At 37.9% G+C, this 18,861-nt stretch overlaps 1 protein-coding gene across 1 annotated transcript in view; it reads left to right on the top strand.

Annotated features, from left to right (window-relative positions):
* The first annotated feature begins 759 nt into the window (after nucleotides 1-759).
* Nucleotides 760-18,861, top strand: part of LOC132152583 (alsin-like) — a 32,157-nt gene continuing 14,055 nt past the window's right edge. The window contains exons 1-8 of the mRNA XM_059561334.1: nucleotides 760-861; nucleotides 2,012-2,127; nucleotides 9,661-9,806; nucleotides 12,768-14,129; nucleotides 17,116-17,290; nucleotides 17,396-17,492; nucleotides 17,922-17,999; nucleotides 18,110-18,298. Of these exons, the coding sequence (XP_059417317.1) occupies nucleotides 760-861; nucleotides 2,012-2,127; nucleotides 9,661-9,806; nucleotides 12,768-14,129; nucleotides 17,116-17,290; nucleotides 17,396-17,492; nucleotides 17,922-17,999; nucleotides 18,110-18,298 (2,265 nt within the window). The remainder of the gene's footprint in view (nucleotides 862-2,011; nucleotides 2,128-9,660; nucleotides 9,807-12,767; nucleotides 14,130-17,115; nucleotides 17,291-17,395; nucleotides 17,493-17,921; nucleotides 18,000-18,109; nucleotides 18,299-18,861) is intronic.

The following is an 18,861-nucleotide window of genomic DNA, read 5'->3' as shown; positions in this document are numbered from 1 at the left end:
CAGGTCTCGAGGTGGGCCGGGTGGCCGGGACCTAGGGAGAGGGACAGGGCAAGAGAGAGAAGGACGGGGGAGAGAGGAAGAGAGAGAGACAGAGGGTAGGGGTTCGCCGACCCCTGGGCACGCCACCATGTGGTCCTCCGCCAGGTGGATGGCCGAGTCCACCGACGTGGGACGGTGGCACTGGACCCACTCGGCGGTCTTCTTTGGCAGCCGAGCGATGAACTGCTCCAGCTCCACCAGATTGATCACGTGGTCCACGTCACTTCCCTCGGCCAGCAGCCACTTGCGGCAGGAGCCCCGGAGCTGTTGGGCCATCGCGAAGGGCCGACCGGCTTTCCCCAAGTCCAGGGACCGGAAGCGCTGGCGATGTTGCTCGGGGCTCCGGCCGACCTGCTGGATGATGGCCCTCTTCAGGTCGTCGAGGACCAGGAGGTTCGCCACCGGGAGCTGTTGCTCTTCCACCTGGGCCTCGCCCGAGAGCAGGGGGATGAGGCGCCCTGGCCACTGTTCGCGGGGCCACCCGCATGCCTCCGCTGACTTCTGGAAGAGCACCAGGAACGCCTCCGGGTCGTCCTGGGGCCCCATCTTGTGTAAGGGCAGATGCACCGGGGCCGTGGGCGGCCCGGTGGCCTCGGCGCGAACCTCCCGGTCGATCCAGCTCCGGAACCTCTCGCGGTCCTCCTGCTGGGCTTGTACGATGGCCTGGAACGGCCTTTCCTGGTTGGTCCTCAAGTCCAGCAGGGCCTGATGTTGTTCGCGATGCAGGACCGCGAGGGATGCGATGATGTCCGAGAGTGGCGTGGAGGACGGGTTTTGCATAGCGGCGGCGGTCCTTCTTCCTTCCTGGGTTTCGGCACCAGTGTAGAAAAGTTCAAGGATGGAAAGGAAGAGGACGAGGGGTCGGCTTAACTGCTGACGGTTTTATTAAATAAACAATGTCTAAACGGTGTCACTCACACCGGCAACAACAAAAACTCTTCAGACTTCCGGGTTGCGGCTTCCGGCTCGTGCGCTCGTCAGTAGTCCTTCTCTCTCTCAAATACTCCGGTTTCCCCTGGCGTTAAATACTCTCTCCATGCCAATTACTAAAACAAGAGACAGGTGTTGATTATTTCTGTTCAACCCGCTCACTCACCGTTCGTCTCCCGACTCTCTCTCCCGCTGCAGGCTCCGCTAAACCACGCCTCCGCCTCCACAGTGCCCTAACATTTAGAACAAAACACCCTTTTGTTTTTTTTATAGGAGAGACAAGGGATGTTTTTTCTTTTTTTTGTGATATTTATTTCACAGTTGTATTCAAAAATAATTTTCCCCACTGTTATCCGCTACATATCAAAGTTGTTTTCAAATCTACTCCTTATACCTTAACTGGGTAAATTATTATAGAGTGCTGTTGTTACAAGCTACCACGTTAGGTTTTACACATTTTAAATGAAAAAAAAAAAACATTAACACCAAACAAGTTGGAGAAATGACTGAACATAGGTAAATAATTTAAATAAAACACTGTGTGAGTGTATACACTGAAAAAAAAATGGTTACCTAAAATTGGAAACATTTATTCAAGTCAAAAGTATTAATGTTGCTGAAACATCCTAAATACAAATTATGCAACCAAAACTACTTTATATGGTTTAAATCGGACAGTACTAATTTTTTCAGCAGGACAGGTTAAAGACCAATTTTTGATAAACCACAGCTGCTTCCTCTTAGAGACAATGTGAAGTTTCTCCAGTGTTGCTCTCTGATCACTCTACTCCTCAGTGGACCAATTTATCTATCTGTCTGAAACTGGGAATGCAGCTAAACTGAAGTCTCATTTTCGATAGTTCAGAAGAGTCCTAGTAAACAGTCCAGGTGGGCTGCAGGTTAAGTGCTTTAATTTGGCTCATACGATATCTTTGGCCCAGGTCTTTTTAGGCTGGACCACAGTCAGTGCATGATTTTATTGCGGTTCCCACTCAGTCATTAATGCTGAAACACATTGAACACAAATTCTGTTCCCACACAGATGAGCACAGGAAACCAGCTGCAGATAAGCCCTGATACAGGGGCTGTATTAGAAGCACATGCTGATGGAATAAAGAACAGCAAAGAGCTGTGGGAGAGCATGACGACAGACACTAAGTGACATGACTGATGAATGGTGCATAGCAGAAGAATCGCGTTCGTGATGTTTGAAATCACAAGAGGATCTACTATCCTACAATTTGTAAGACAAAGCAACAGTCACTTTTAAATGAGAAATTTATTTTCGTAATCAGCATTTTTTCATAATTTTTTTCTAGAATTCCCTTTTTTTCTAGCAAATGTCTAAATAATATCAATATTTTTTTATATGACTTTTTTATGATTATTTATTTTAGGTTTATTCAAGAGTACCTATGAAAAGTCTTATTATTTAATTGTTTGTATATTCTCAATAAACACTTAGTTCAAGATTTTTTTTTTTTTAGGAAGTCTCTTATGCTTTCTAAGGCATCATTTATAAAACAGTGATATTGTAGAATATCATTACAACTTAAAATAACAGTTTTTTTTAAAAAAACTATTTAAATATATTTTAGAATATAATTTATTCTTGTGATAGTCTTCAGTGTTACATAATCATTCAGAAATCATTATATCTTCTAACAGTAACAGTTCTTTTAAATTGCTATAATATTTCACCAAATTTTGATAAATAAATAAAAATTAATGCAGCCTTGCATTTCTCAGAATGTTTGTTTATTTAATTATTTTCTTTCTTTTTACTGGAAAACATACAAATACTAACTGAAACTAAAAAATATATATATTATAATTATTAAAGCAGTGAACTTGGGAAGGTTCTAATTATATGTAAAGGAGTTTATAAAATACTTATATAGTATAAACGCTCTGCACTGGGTGTGAAACATTCCTAAAATTCCCATCCAGCGCTTGTCTAGTTAAATCAATGCTGAGTTAACTAATTCCCCTATTATCTCCTCAGCCTGAAAGAGAACAGATGCAGAGGTCAAACAGGCCTGACAAGTGCTGAGAGTGACAGACATTGGTTCAAACAGACAAGGTGACCATTACACATGCTTTAGTCTGCTCAGCCTGATGGGTCCACTTACAAAACCAGGACAGATGTGTTGAGAAGTACAACATCATGTGCTCTCTCTCTCTCTCTCTCTCTCTCTCTGTCTATAGCACACCCCTTTCTTCTCCCACTATTTCATGTTAGTGTTTAATGACCACACATACTAAAATGCAGGGCCAAGTTCCACAGGGCAAAGCTGTGTGTTTTATATAGAAAACACTAAAAGTGAAAACAAGCTGAGATCACGAACGAGAGCTTCAGGGAGGAGATGTGAATGTTGTGCGTGTGAGAGTCCGGACTCCTGTGGGTGTCCTGCAGAGATATCTCATACCTGCCAATCCTTCGCTGGCTTTTTTACTGCTCCTGTTTTCTTCTCCCCAAACCCAAGTTGTTTTACTGTTTTCTATTTTATGTTACTTGCTGTTGACCATTTTTTCCTCCTTAAAGCCAACTTATATCTGACATTATAGTTTTTTAGAGCCTGGTTGTCTTGTTTTGTGAGACAGATCGTTGTTATTTTGGTTTGTTGAACACAAACTGAGGTCATTTGGCAGTTATGACATAAGGTAGGTTTTAGCATTATGTGAGGAGCTTCATCTCACGATTTCAGGTGTGGCTCTACACCTTGAAAAAAAGAAAGAGAGTCCAGCTAATATGAATATACTGGTAGTGTTGTGCCCCCTGCTGGTTAGTCGTGCACATTGCATTTTCCAAAAAAACACTTTACTCATTTTCTCATATCATGCCTTTGATCATTCAGAGTTACACATGATATCAGTTTGAGACGTAATCAATGGCTTTAAAGCACAGGGTTTTTTCATGGACAGTGAAATGTAGAACATGGATGTTAAACCACAGAGGACCTCAGAAACAGTTAGAATGGGTAGAATGTTATGCATGTAGACGCAGGAGGATGGAGAGAAAGTATATTGTATCATATATGATATGCACATTTTTCAGGCCTCAAATTATCAACAGGATCAAAACTTTGCTGAAAAACCTGTTGCACACAATCAGTTACGTGCCTTTTGTTGTCTGATATAGTCCTCCTTTCAGGTCATTGTACATGTGTTTTTGCTGTGATATCTTTATTGTAACATAATAATAACTTATTTTTTGTAATATTTCAAGAGGAACAACACTGGACTTAAGCAACAGGTTTACTTGATTATTCATATTTTTTTCATATTTTCACTATATTAATATGAGCCATAAAAGACTGATTTAGCTTCTCAAAAACACATATATGCTTACTTTATTATATGATATAACATTATTTTATGAATAAACCTTCAACAAACAATAGAAAGGTGTATTATTTCATATGTCAAGTGGCTTTTACAAGATACTCACAGTTAGAGAAATGCTAAATGGATAAACCTTCAACATAATGCGATTAAAATGTGAAATAAACGTGTGTGTGCAAACAATATTAATTTAAGTATTTTTTGTTCAAATATTATTGTAACTAAAAACTATATAGCAGTGGTTCCCAACCTTTTTCAACTCGCAGCCCACACAACCAAACACATATGTTTGCGCGGCCCACTGCAAAAAAATTAATTGACCCCGCTATTGTTGGGTTAATAACTTAGTAATCAGAAGCTAGATTGTTAACTGTCTTTGCTGAATGAACTGGCAATGAACAGAAAATAAATCGGGCTGGCACCGCTTGGCACAACTGCTGTTGTTCTGTAGCATATAAAGCAAAAATATCTAAGATAAATTGGCAGTTAATTCTTAAACCAATCAGCGAGCTCGAATATTGGAAGCATAGTTACAGTTTAATATTTAATATTTAAAACAATTTTTAAAAAAATCTTAATTATATATATGAAATGATGTTATTAAGTTATGACTTAGACATTTTTACATATATGAACAATATTGTTTTTTCTTTTAATAGTGTATTGACAATAGTGTATTGACTCAGTGTGGTTTGGGAACAGCTCCAGTCAAGACTGCAAAGCCCTGCAGAGGGTTTTGCGCTTAGCTGAGCGCATCTCCGGGTCTGCTCTCCCCTCTCTGCAGGACATCTACCTCAAACGCTGCAAAAGCAGAGCTGCTAAAATCTTCAAGGACTCTATCCACCCCAATAACCATCTTTTCACTTTGCTGCCATCTGGTAAGTGCTTCTGTAGCCTGATGGCAAAAACCAAGAGACAGGAGGAGTTTCTTCCCCCAGGCCATCAGGCTCCTAATCTCAAAACCAGCCTCTTAACATCTTCATGTCTCCACTTAATGTTCACTTTATCAGTAAGATATTTATCATTCACTGCCTCACACTGACATACTGAAAGTGTCAACCTGTTTGCACATTTGCCTCTTATACATCCCTGGGTATCTTAATATTTAAGACTACAGTGTACTTTTCATGCACATTATTTTTCATTCTATATTTAATTCTACAGTATGCATCTCTTTTTTACATTTTATTCTAATATTTTTATTGTTTAGTTTTATTTAATTCTTTCATAGCTATATTTATGTATATTTTCATCTGTGTTGTATTCTTTAATAATTGCACTGTCCATGGAGTGGACCTGACTCACATTTCACTGCTGGTTATATATATGTTATATATATGCTCTATATAATTGTGTATGTGACGAATAAAAATCTTGAATCTTGAATAGTAATTGGCGAACCACCTGTAATACCATTGCGACCCACTAGGGGGCTGCAGCCCACAGGTTGAAAACCACTGGTCTATAGATTTTAAAGGAACCACACCTTCTAAGAAACAAACATATTATTTGTACTTGCAGAAAACAAAAAAAAATCATGTGTCGAACCAGCGCAAATTATTTTTTGTAACGAGCTTCATGGTGACATGAAGATGACGTACTAATAGGTGGTTTATGATTTTTTTTTTAAAGATTTTATTAGAACATACATTATATAATGTAACCTACATAAAGGCACTATGACATATTTATACAAATATCAGTCTGAAAGCAATTTATTGTTTAATTGTTTGACGTACGTAATATTGACAAAATTCCAACACGTGTACACTGTAACACACAAACTTAAATAAACACAAAAATATAATTAAACTAGATAAAACATTTTGTCAAGACAAACTTTAGGTTGGCATGAGAAAGCCTAGCCCAAGTATGTTGCTAGCATGTTTCAATCATGTTGCTAGCGCGATTAGCAAGTTACTAGTGAGCTGCTAGCATGTTTATAGCATGATTAGCATGTTTGCTGGCATGATTATTAAACTATTTTCACAGTTTCCTGATTATACATGCATCACCAAAGTTACAGAAATGGAAATAATAGCGTTTTAGATGATTCGCAGAAACATCCGCGTTATGTACTGTACATATGTACAATGAGACTATTTTGACCCTTTATGTTTCTAGCATGTTTAACATTTTGCTACCATGACTGGCATATTTTAGCATGATTAACGTGTTGTTAATATGTTTTTGCCATGATAAGCCTGTAGTTAGCATGTTGCTAGCATGTGTCTTATGTGATTATCATGTTTGAATGATTAAAATGCTGATAGTATACTGCTAGCATGATTAACATTTAGTATGTTGCTATCCTTTTTATAGCATGATTAACAAGTTACTAGTATGATGCTAGCATGTTTATAGCATGATTAGCCTGTTGCTATCTTTTTTTATGATGAACATGTTGATAGTATATTGCTAGCATGATTAACATTTATTTAACATGTTGCTAGCATGATTAACAATTTACTAGTATGTTGCTACCATGTTTCTAGCATGATAAGCAAGTTACTAGTATGTTGATAGTATGTTTTTAGCATGATTATCAAGTTATTAGTATGTTGATAGCATGTTTCTAGCATGATTAGTAAGTTACTAGTATGTTGTTAGCATGTTTCTAGCATGATTAGCAAGTTACTAGTGTGTAGTTAGTATGTTTTTATCAAGATTAGCAAGTTACTAGTATGTTGTTAGTATGTTTCTAACATGATTAGCAAGCTACTAGTATGTTGATAGCATGTTTCTAGCATGATTAGCAAGTTGCTATTATGTTTTTAGCATGTTTCTAGCATGATTAATGGCATGATTAGCAAGTTACTAGTATGCTGTTAGTATGTTTCTAGCATGCTTAGCAAGTTACTAGTATGTTGCTAGCATGTTTCTAGCATGATTAGCAAGTTACTAGTATTTTGCTAACATGTTTATAGCATGATAAGCATGTTGTTAGTATGTTTTTTAGCATGATTAGCAAGTTACTAGTATGCTGTTAGCATGTTTCTAGCATGATTGACGTTGGCATGATTAGCAAGTTACTAGTATGTTGCTAGCATGTTTCTAGCATGATTAGCAAGTTACTAGTATGTTGCTAACATGTTTATAGCATGATAAGCATGTTGTTAGTATGTTTTTTAGCATGATTAGCAAGTTACTAGTATGTTGTTAGCATGTTTCTAGCATGATTGAAGTTGGCATGATTAGCAAGTTACTATTATGTTGCTAGCATGTTTCTAGCATGATTAACAAGTTACTAGTATGTTGTTAGCATGTTTCTAGCATGATTAGCAAGTAACTAGTATGTTGCTAGCATGTTTCTAGCATGATTATCAAGTTACTAGTATGTTGCTAACATGTTTATAGCATGATAAGCATGTTGTTAGTATGTTTCTAGCATGATTAACACTGTTGGCGTCTCCCAAACATCTTTGAGTCAGCTGTAAATAATACAAAATGCTGCAGCCAGACTTTTGTCTGGGACCCGCAAATATGACCACATCTCTCCCATTTTGGCCTCTTTGGGTTGGTTACCCACTCAAGCCAGAGTTGCTTATATTTTTGCTTATTAATTTTTGCTTATAAGAGCCTAAATGGATTAGCTCCATCATATTTATCTGAGCTCTTTCATGTCTATAAGCCACTTAGGTGTTTAAGGTCTGCAGACAAAGGGGATTTGCTTGTTCTGAAATTAAAGAGAAGGGGTGAAAGGGCCTTTGCTGTAACTGCCCCTAAGATATGGAACAACCAACCACTTTATATCAGATCTCCTCCTACATTAGCCATTTTTAAAAGTCGCTTAAAAATCCATTTACTCTCTATAGCCTTTGGAAATGTAGAAGGTTGAGTTTTTTTGCTTTTATGGTTTTGTGTTGTTGTTTTACGATGTGATTTTTCCCTTACCAAAATGTTTTATTAATGTCTGTATAGCATTTTGGTGCAACTCCTTGTTGTTTGAATAGTGCTTTAGAAATAAATGAAATGAAATACTAGTATGTTGTTAGCATGTTTCTAGCATGATTAATGTTGTTGGCATGATTAGCAAGTTACTAGTATGTTGCTAGCATGTTCCTAGCATGATTAGCAAGTTACTAATTTTTTGCTAACATGTTTATAGCATGATAAGCATGTTGTTAGTATGTTTCCAGCATGATTAGCAAGTTACTAGTATGTTGCTAACATGTTTCTAGCATGATTAGCAAGTTACGAGTATGTTGTTAGCATGTTTCTAGCATGATTAACGTTGTTGGCATGATTAACAAGTTACGAGTATGTTGCTAGCATGTTTCTAGCATGATTAACAAGCTACTATTATGTTGTTATCATGTTTCTAGCATGATTAATGTTGTCGGCATGATTAGCAAGTTACTATGTTGTTAGTATGTTTCTAGCATGATTAGCAAGTTACTAGTATGTTGATAATATGTTTATAGCATGACTGACATTGTTGGCATGTTTAGCAAGTTACTAGTATGTTGCTAGCATGTTTCTAGAATGATTAGTAAGTTACTAGTATGTTGCTAACATGCTTCTAGCATGATTAGCAAGTTACTAGTATGTTGTGTGCATGTTTCTAGCATGATTGGCATGTTACTAGTATGTTGTTAGCATGTTTCTAGAATGATTAACGTTGTTGCATGATTAGCACGTTAATGTTGCTAGCATGTTTCTAGCATGATTAGCAAGTTACTAGTTTGTTGCTAGCATGATTATTAAATTATTTTTTCACAGTTTCCTGATTATACATGCATTACCAAAGTTACAGAAATGTAGTTAATAGCGTTACAAAATAACCGCTTTATGTAAATCTGCACAATGAGGCTATTTTGACCTTCCGCGCTTCCCGTAGTTCCCACAACAAACTTCAGAGTGATTCTTATGACAAGTTGAGTCGCGAGCGTATCATATATATCAAAGCGGAGCGCCGTTCTCCAGTGAGCTACTGCAGGATGTCACGTTTAACTAAAAACGGTGTGCCAAGTTTAGTAAATCCGCTCTTGGCCGGTTTCAGTGTGTGACGAGCTGAATTTCGATAAGAACATCTCGTGAGTGCGTATGTCAGTCACTTTCGCTTGTGAAGTGCGTTTAGATAACTCCTGGATGCCATTGAGGTGCTGGAGTCACACCGTCTAAAATGGAGTAAATAATGCTGATGGAGGAACAAAGCAGGTGTGTGCTTATTTCTGTTATAACGTGTAACTGTGTACTGTGTTATTATTTATTCCCTCTCTTCTCGTTACAATCCGGAATGCTATTTTCCCGTCCAGTTGAACGCTAAATTACCTTTGAAGGATGTTTACCCAGCTTTTTGCATCTGTTGTTCATGCACGTTCTAAACGAATGTGTTTGTTCCAGCTCTGGAGAAGAGGAGGGCTCTGGAGAGAAAGGTGTGCTCTACAGATGGCAGGGCTATTCCTGCAGGGTGACCCCGGAGAGACTGCTGCTTTCCAGGCCAGTGCTTCATGCTGCACTGGGCACTTCACATGGACTTCTGCTGACAGGTAAGATCTCCTGACAAGAGAAGTAAGCTGGAAATGAAGAGGAAACAACTCGCTTATAGCTCCAGTCATGAGTTTTCAGACATCTTGAAGAATCTGGAAAATCTGGAATTTTAACAAAATGAGAGATATCATAAAACTTGCCTAGTGTTTTTATTTTGATGTTGAAATCCATATTTTCACAGTGAGGACTTTAAACGTTTTAAAAAGCATATAGATTCTGCAAGGTGTGTAATTCATACATCATAGGATTAAATTTATCTATTATTTTACATCATTTAATTTATTCCTCTAAAATCCATTTAGATTTGTCTTTACTTATTTTTTTTCAGTGACAAATCAGTAATATATAACATTATGATGGCTAAATTTAGACCCTCTATCTGACTCTTAAAATGGTTGGGGGGGGTTTTCTGCAGGATGTATTTATTAATTATTTATTTTTTATTAATTTTTTTGTTGAGAAATAGTATAAATCCTACTTCTACCTTACTTCCTTACCAGTTATAGACCAATTTGGAGCAGATGTCACAGTTATTCTTGTGCCTTTGGATGTCAGAATCTGAATTCAAATAATTTTTATAGAATACTGTTGTCAAAGACTCAGTTTGAAGCTAAACGCAGACATTTAAACAACAGACTATGGATGACACCTGCTATGGTTACCCTACTTTTAAAGCATAAATTAAATTTAAATGGTATATCTACATAATATTTACATATGCAGTTCATAGGGGGCATATTCTATTAGCTTACAGTTACAATATGAAATAGCTATTTAAACCTATAACATTTACCTATTTTCTCACAATTCTGACTTTTTTTTTCTCTCACAAATGCAAGTTTATAGCTCCTTGTTCAGACTTTATATCTCTACAATTGTGAGTTAGTCAGTTCTGGGGGGGGGGGGGGGGGGGGGAGGTAATGCCAGAAGTGTGGGAAACTGTTGATTCTGAGCTGATGGAAAAAAAAGAGAGAATGACGAGTTGATTTATAAAAAAAAAAAAAAAAAAAAAAGAGAGAGAGTTGTGAGATATAATTTAACAGATTTTCGAGAAAAAAAGCCAGAATTCTGAAATATAAACTAAATATTACCTTTTTTTTTATTCTTTATATTCCATGGCTTCCATAGACTGCTACTTTAAAACTGTCATTTTCTACCACCAGATAGACTCCGCCCATAAGAAAAATCACTGTTTGCAAATACAGAACTTGGTCTACTGAACACCAAATAGTCATGTACATGAGGACAGTGATTAACATTCTTTGGCAGCCACCTTAAAAAAAGTTGCACACAGCCATGTACAGTTGTGGCCAAAAGTTTTGAGAATTACATAAATATTGGAAATTGGAAAAGTTGCTGCTTAAGTTTTTATAATAGCAATTTGCACATACTCCAGAATGTTATGAATAGTGATCAGATGAATTGCATAGTCCTTCTTTGCCATGAAAATTAACTTAATCCCCCAAAAAACTTTCAACTGCATTTCATTGCTGTCATTAAAGGACCTGCTGAGATCATTTCAGTAATCGCCTTGTTAACTCAGGTGACAATGTTGACGAGCACAAGGCTGGAGATCATTATGTCAGGCTGATTGGGTTAGAATGGCAGACTTGACATGTTAAAAGGAGGGTGATGCTTGAAATCATTGTTCTTCCATTGTTAACCATGGTGACCTGCAAAGAAACGCGTGCAGCCATCATTGTGTTGCATAAAAATGGCTTCATAGTCAAGGATATTGTGGCTACTAAGATTGCACCTAAATCAACAATTATAGGATCATCAAGAACTTCAAGGAAAGAGGTTCAATTCTTGTAAAGAAGGCTTCAGGGGCATCCAAGAAAGTCCAGCAAGCGCCAGGATCGTCTCCTATAGAGGATTCAGCTGCAGGATCGGAGTGCCACCAGTGCAGAGCTTGCTCAGGAATGGCAGCAGGCAGGTGTGAGCGCATCTGCACGCACAGTGAGGCGAAGACTTTTGGAAGATGGCCTGGTGTCAAGAAGGGCAGCAAAGAAGCCACTTCTCTCCAAAAAAAACATCAGGGACAGATTGATCTTCTGCAGAAAGTATAGTGAATGGACTGCTGAGGACTGGGGCAAAGTCATATTCTCCGATGAAGTCCCTTTCCGATTGTTTGGGGCATCTGGAAAAAGGCTTGTCCGGAGAAGAAAAGGTGAGCACTACCATCAGTCCTGTGTCATGCCAACAGTAAAGCATCCTGACACCATTCATGTGTGGGGTTGCTTCTCATCCAAGGGAGTGGGCTCACTCACAATTCTGCCCAAAAACACAGCCATGAATAAAGAATGGTACCAAAACACCCTCCAACAGCAACTTCTTCCAACAATCCAACAACAGTTTGGTGAAGAACAATGCATTTTCCAGCACGATGGAGCACCGTGCCATAAGGCAAAAGTGATAACTAAGTGGCTCAGAGACCAGAATGTTGAAATTTTGGGTCCATGGCCTGGAAACTCCCCAGATCTTAATCCCATTGAGAACTTGTGGTCAATCCTCAAGAGGCAGGTGGACAAACAAAAACCCACTAATTCTGACAAACTCCAAGAAGTGATTATGAAAGAATGGGTTGCTATCAGTCAGGATTTGGCCCAGAAGTTGATTGAGAGCATGCCCAGTCGAATTGCAGAGGTCCTGAAAAAGAAGGGCCAACACTGCAAATACTGACTCTTTGCATAAATATCATGTAATTGTCGATAGAAGCCTTTGAAACGTATGAAGTGCTTGTAATTATATTTCAGTACATCACAGAAACAACTGAGACAAAGATCTAAAAGCAGTTTAGCAGCAAACTTTTTGAAAACTAATATTTATGTAATTCTCAAAACTTTTGGCCACGACTGTATGTTGCATGGTTACAATTAATGCTCTTCTAGAAACTTTCATAAAATGATCTCTTGGATGTAATTGTCTAATTGTCACATGTTAATATGTTCTTCTCTCAGATGGGCATGTGTATAGTTTTGGCGAGCAGCCGTGGAAACGAGTCGAATCTCAGCCTGCTGGCCCTGTTATAGAAAGTGTCCTGAACGGTCAGCGTGTGATCTCTGTGTCAGCGGGCAGCTATCACTGTTCTGCTGTAACGGAGGATGGCCTTATCCACATGTGGGGGGAGAACTCTAATGGCCAGTGTGGCGTCTCTGGAATGGACCAGGTACCCAGTCCCACTCCCGTTAGTGTGGTGGATGGCGAGACCCATCCTCCGCAACTGGTCCGAGTCCTGAATGTGGCCTGTGGAGCACAGCACACTCTGGCCCTGTCAAGGAAGCATGAGGTGTGGGCCTGGGGTAGCGGCTGCCAGCTGGGACTAGTCACCAGTGTATTCCGGGTATGGAAACCCCAGAAAGTGGAGCATCTTGTGGGAAGATATGTGGTTCAGATCGCTTGTGGTGGGTTCCATAGCCTGGCTCTGGTTCAGATTCTTTCTCCCCCAGAGGACAGTCAGCATGCTCGGGATAGATGTGGGCAGTGTAAGCAGAGCCTTTACACCATGATTGACAAGGATGACCATGTTATTATCTCTGATGAGCATTACTGCCCACTTGGAGTGGAACTGAATGATTATAAAGAAGGTCGTCGGTCAGGACCGAGTTCTCCAGCTCAGACACCACAAAGCAAAAGCTCCTCGCCCCACTTCGAAGTATCCCCGTTGTCCTCAAAGAACATCTGCGAAGACCCATGTTCTTCAGTCGGATCTCAGAAAAATGCAACAAGCCAGGAGGCTCAGCCAGATCCTGCTTTAACTGAGACTGGACATCCACGTCTACGACGTACCAAAAACACTCCCTACCCTGATGAGCAAGCTCTGACAGACTACCTCAAAAGAATTTCAGACCAGACCTTCGTTGAGCAACCCGAGGCCACCACTTTGGGAGGTTCCCATCCTCCGAGCCATCAGACATCACTTACATGTCCTTTCCAATCAGACCAAAGAGATGAGCTTACACTACGTCCCTCTTCACCAGCACTGAGTAGAACTGATAGTATCACAGCTTCTGGCAGACAACGCAGTGCATCAGATACTATCATAGACCGGAAACACTCGCTCCATTTGATATCAACACTGGAGTCCACTTCTGACGATTCTTCACAGCAATCAAGTGTGGATGGAGGCATTTGCATCAGTGACCTTGTGATTAGCAATGGATGTTTATTTGAGTCCTGTGGGGAAGGAGTGGAGCCCACTGGAATGGACCTCTGTCCAGCAAATCCTCTTCAAGGCAAGAAGAGCACCAGTCTGACAGACATCATTTTAGAGGACACTGAAGCACATAGTCACAGAGGGTCTTCACCTGGCTTCTCTCCAGGTATTGTGAACCTAAAATGTTTATAAAATGATAAATCAGGGACTATAGCATTCAGGGCTCAGCAGTAAGTTGTTTTTTTCTTTTTTCTGTAGTTTAGATTTTTAGTTGCCCAGCTAATATTAATTCATAAGTATCTTTAGTAAAGTATTTTTATTTATTATTATTATTATTTTTTTTTTTACAAAAAATAATGTTTGCAACGAGCTGGAAATTATTTGTCATTATTATTACAGTAATTTTTTGCAGTTTTTGGAAAAACCTTATCTATGTTATCTAGCTGGATATCAATTTATTGGTGAGACATTAGCAGAACCTGCAAAAAAAAACTGTGTAGAAATGCACAACATGCCAAAAAACAACAACATTATTTTGCAATAAAAATGTAAAGATGAATGTAAATGTTTCAATAGCAATGCAGCAATTGTTTTTTCGTCAGCCGGCTTTAGCTCGCCATCCACATTGTTGAGTCATGGTAAGAACATAGTAAAGCATGACCTGCCAAATACTACTTGCTTTATCTTGGTACTTGATAATGCTAATTTATCTTGGTAACCCCATTTCATGCAAAACACTTTTGCTCACAGAAGAAATGAATCATAGATGTCTGCACACAGGGTATTTCTACAATGGCATTGGTTACTGAAAGCTTTTCTTTTGTATGATATTGCATCCATAATGGTCTTATTGATCTTCATTGATGTCTTGTTGGCAGTGTTGGGGAGTAACTAGTTACATGTAACGGCGTTACGTAATTTAATTACAAAATTATTGTAACTGTAATTAGTTACAGTTACTAAGAAAAAATTAGTAATTAAATTACAGTTACTTATGAAATTTTTAACGATTACAAAGGGGATTACATTTGAATATTTACACACATCCACATACAGATTTAACTGATTTCTTTACCAAATTGCACTGACTATTCTGAGACATACCGCCCTAATAATTTCCAGGATGCGGAAACACAGTCTGGTTCGTAGAATCCATTCATAAAAACGGACGGAATATGCCACATTTTGGATGACTAAATCAAAAGTAGGTCAGTACACTTGAATCAAAACATGACATGGACTAGTGTCTTTGAATATTAAGCCCCACAAATGCAATATATGACTTGCACATTCTGTCAGTCTGTGGAAATCAGGCGCGGACTGGACACCGGGAGAACCGGGACAATTCCCGGTGGCATGGCAGCCGATTTGGCCCGCTATTTAATATCATTATTGTATAATTGCCTGCCGAATGTACTAAAGCGATCATTTGTGAAACCGCCATTTGATAATTAAATCTCTAATAAGTCATGAATTGTTAGTCGTGACTCGCGCGCTCTCCGCACCTCCGCCAAACGGTTTGGATCAGACTCAGAGTAATCAATGCGAGAGAGAGAGAGAGAGAGAGAGAGAGAATAGAGTGTAGGCTACTGCTGGAGCAGAGAAGCAGAACTCCTGTTCAGGGTTTCAGGTCAGTTTCATCTGTAAAGATGCTTTTTTGTCTTTGTTTTTTTATTTATTTAATCAAGCAGCAGCACGTTGCTCATCAGTCATCACTCAAAATACTATATAAAGGACATCATTATTATCTGTTGTAATGTTACAGTAGTAATTTAGCTGAAAAAAAAAATCTGATTTTTTTTAATAGGTTTAGGGGAAGCTACGACAGACAACAACACAACCCTTACGAAAATTAACATTTTAATATTTAACTATACATCCAGAGAAAATGGTTACTATTGTTTAACTGTGATAACCAAAAATGTAAAATTATTTTACAAATGTATTTATTGAAAAATAAATACAAATCCATTTGCAAAAAAAACAAAAAAAAAACAAGGTTATTTTACTTTTATATAGGCTAATAAAAGCATGTTTAATTTTTGTAAGGGAAAAACATGACTCGTGTACAGTATTAGGATTTTTCTATAAAGATATTGTAGTATTGTAGAGTATTGTATTGTTAAGTATAGTTTTGTTCAATCTTGAGTATTAAAGTCACGAAAGAGAGAGATAACAGGGCAAAATAAAGAGACTGAAGAGAAAAATGGAAGTGAAGGTGCAGTTCAGGAGAGAACTTTTAATTATTTTGCTTGTCCCCAAATTAAAGATTTAAACCTTTTTTTTATGTCAGGTCCAAACAAAAAATAGTTTTGTCCTTGAACTGGTTTGTATGAGTTTGAATTTTCCAGTCTGAATTTTTTTCCCAGTCCGCCCCTCCTGTAAATTAATGGCAAAGACATGGTTTCATTTACTACACATAGGCCTACTGAAACTCGCAGTGTTTTCAACCTCTGCCGCCTCAATATTCCTCATAATTTCTAGAACTGCTCTGTGTCACTTCATGTGCATTTTACTTATTTTGAGAAAACTATCATCATATACAAAGAGACAGCAGTTTAAAAAAAACCACCAATATTTCAAGAGTTTATTACACAGAATACGTCACATGCTTATTAGATAACTGTATTTAAGTTGATGTATATGCTTTTATTTATTATTCTTTAATTTTCACAAATTTAGAAAATTAATCAAAAAGTACTCAAAAGTAATTAGTTACATTACTTTAATAAAGTAATTGAAAAAGTTACACCACTATTACATTTTAAACAGGGTAACTTGTAATCTGTAACCTATTACATTTCCAAAGTAACCTTCCCAACACTGCTTGTTGGACAGCAAGACACGCTTACTGATAGTTAACCCAAAATGTACAATTCTGTCATCATTTACTCATGTCATGATGTTGTTCAAAACCTGAATGACTTACTTTTTTCTATGGAACATGATATTTTGAGAAGTGTTTTTTGTCTTTACAATGGAATTTAAAGGTCATCAAAACTTCTTCAAAATATCTTTAGGTTTGAAAACAACATCGCGTAAGTAGATTACAGAATTGTCCTTTTGGAGTGAACTGAAAACTACAGTTGTAGAAATTTGATGTATTTGGTCATATGCATGACGAACATTTTTAATATGCTGTTGAATTTCAGTGTCACCTTCTGGCTGTCATCGAATCAACCATTTAAGAGCAGCAGTGGGTGCCCTGACTACTACCTGTACTTCTACCTCAGAATCCAGAAATCTCCTTCCTTCACTCTACACTGAGGTGTGGAGTTGGGGGAGTGGCCAGGAAGGTCAGCTAGGTCATGGAGACTGTTTGCCCAGGTACAGTAGAGCCCTCATAAACAAATAAGTGTGTTGTCTGTTTAACTGTTCATGTCCTTGACCACTGTGCATGACTGGAAAAATATTTGGGTTTTACCCTTACAGGTTACAGCCTCTCTGCATCAAAAGCTTAAGTAAAAAGGAAGTTGTCAAGATTACTGCTGGAGCAAATCACTCCTTGGCACTGACGGCTCAATGTCAGGTAGGGAGGGACTTCAAAATATGTCTCCAATTGATTATAGGCTGCAACAGTGACTGCAAAATTTAGACTTATAGGCCCGAACTGATTCATAGCAAAAATATATGTTTGAATATAAAAAAGACTCAAAGTTTGAGACTGTATATCTATGAGGAAATTACTAATTATCCAGTAAAGCCTGGCAAATGATATCACTGCAGCCTGGGTCTCATTTCTTTAATTTTAATATATTGTTTTCTCATCTGAAACTGTGTTATTGCATTTAAATGGTTTTTTTTGCTTTTTAAAAACCTTAGGTTGGACAATGAGGTTGATTGAACACCTTGAACACCATTATTACATTGTTATTATACATCTGGATCCCTAAATGGTCTGTCCCTTCTGTCACCTCTTTCTCATTAACAATAAATGTTTATTTCTTGTCTCTCACAGGTTTATTCCTGGGGAAGTGACAAATTTGGACAGTTGGGTCGTATGAATGCTCCCAGCACAGTTCCCAATCTCACCATGGTATACCTCCTTTAATATTTTTATGATATGCAATCACCTTTTTGCAGACCTTCCCTTTTAATAAATGCAGTTCCCTGGATAAAAATGAATGTGCTCTTGTGTGACGTTAGATTTCTGAGGGTATCCGTGTGTGGGACGTGGCAGCAGGACAAACACACACTTTGCTGCTGGCTGATGGGGACTGTTATCAGCCCATACTGTACTACAGCGGAGAGCAGGTGCTGGAGAACACTGTCAGTGCTTATCCCCTCTCCGGGACCTGCACCCAGACGCCCACCCTTCTGCCTTTCTGCATCAATGTTCGTACAGACGGTTATGAAAGTTTATTCTGTTGATAGTTATTTTTTACTGTGTGTAAGACGTTTTGTAAAATAACATCTACATTTATTCATTTTACACAAACTCATAAATTATGATTATCATAGACTGATGCCATCCTACCTTACTGAAGATTGTTGTACATCATTACAGTACATACCACAAAATTAGTAACAAAGAAAAAGGGGGGGAAACTTTAATAATCAAAATAATGACAAAATAGACATTCCAAAAGATATCTATAAAATAAACTGAGTATTATAAACTGTAACTGTAAATATTATAAACTGTAACTTATATAACTTCTAGATTTATTTTTGTCAATAAATCTGAAAGAAAATAGAAATAATAGATGAAAACCTTAAACTAAATGAAAATTAGAAACGTGGAAGTACCAAAAATTGCTAAATTAAATCAAACTAATGCTTAAACTGAAATAAAAAGTATTATAAAAAGCTATTTTTTAAAAACAAAATCTAATTAAAATGACAAAAGCATAAAATTACTGCAAATTAAGGTACAAATTAAAATGAAAACGTAAAAT

This window comes from Carassius carassius, chromosome 11, assembly GCF_963082965.1.
Source record: "Carassius carassius chromosome 11, fCarCar2.1, whole genome shotgun sequence".
Taxonomy (NCBI): domain Eukaryota; kingdom Metazoa; phylum Chordata; class Actinopteri; order Cypriniformes; family Cyprinidae; genus Carassius; species Carassius carassius.
The sequence above is the reverse complement of the archived record's forward strand: the minus strand, read 5'-3'. Positions and strand labels throughout refer to the sequence as shown.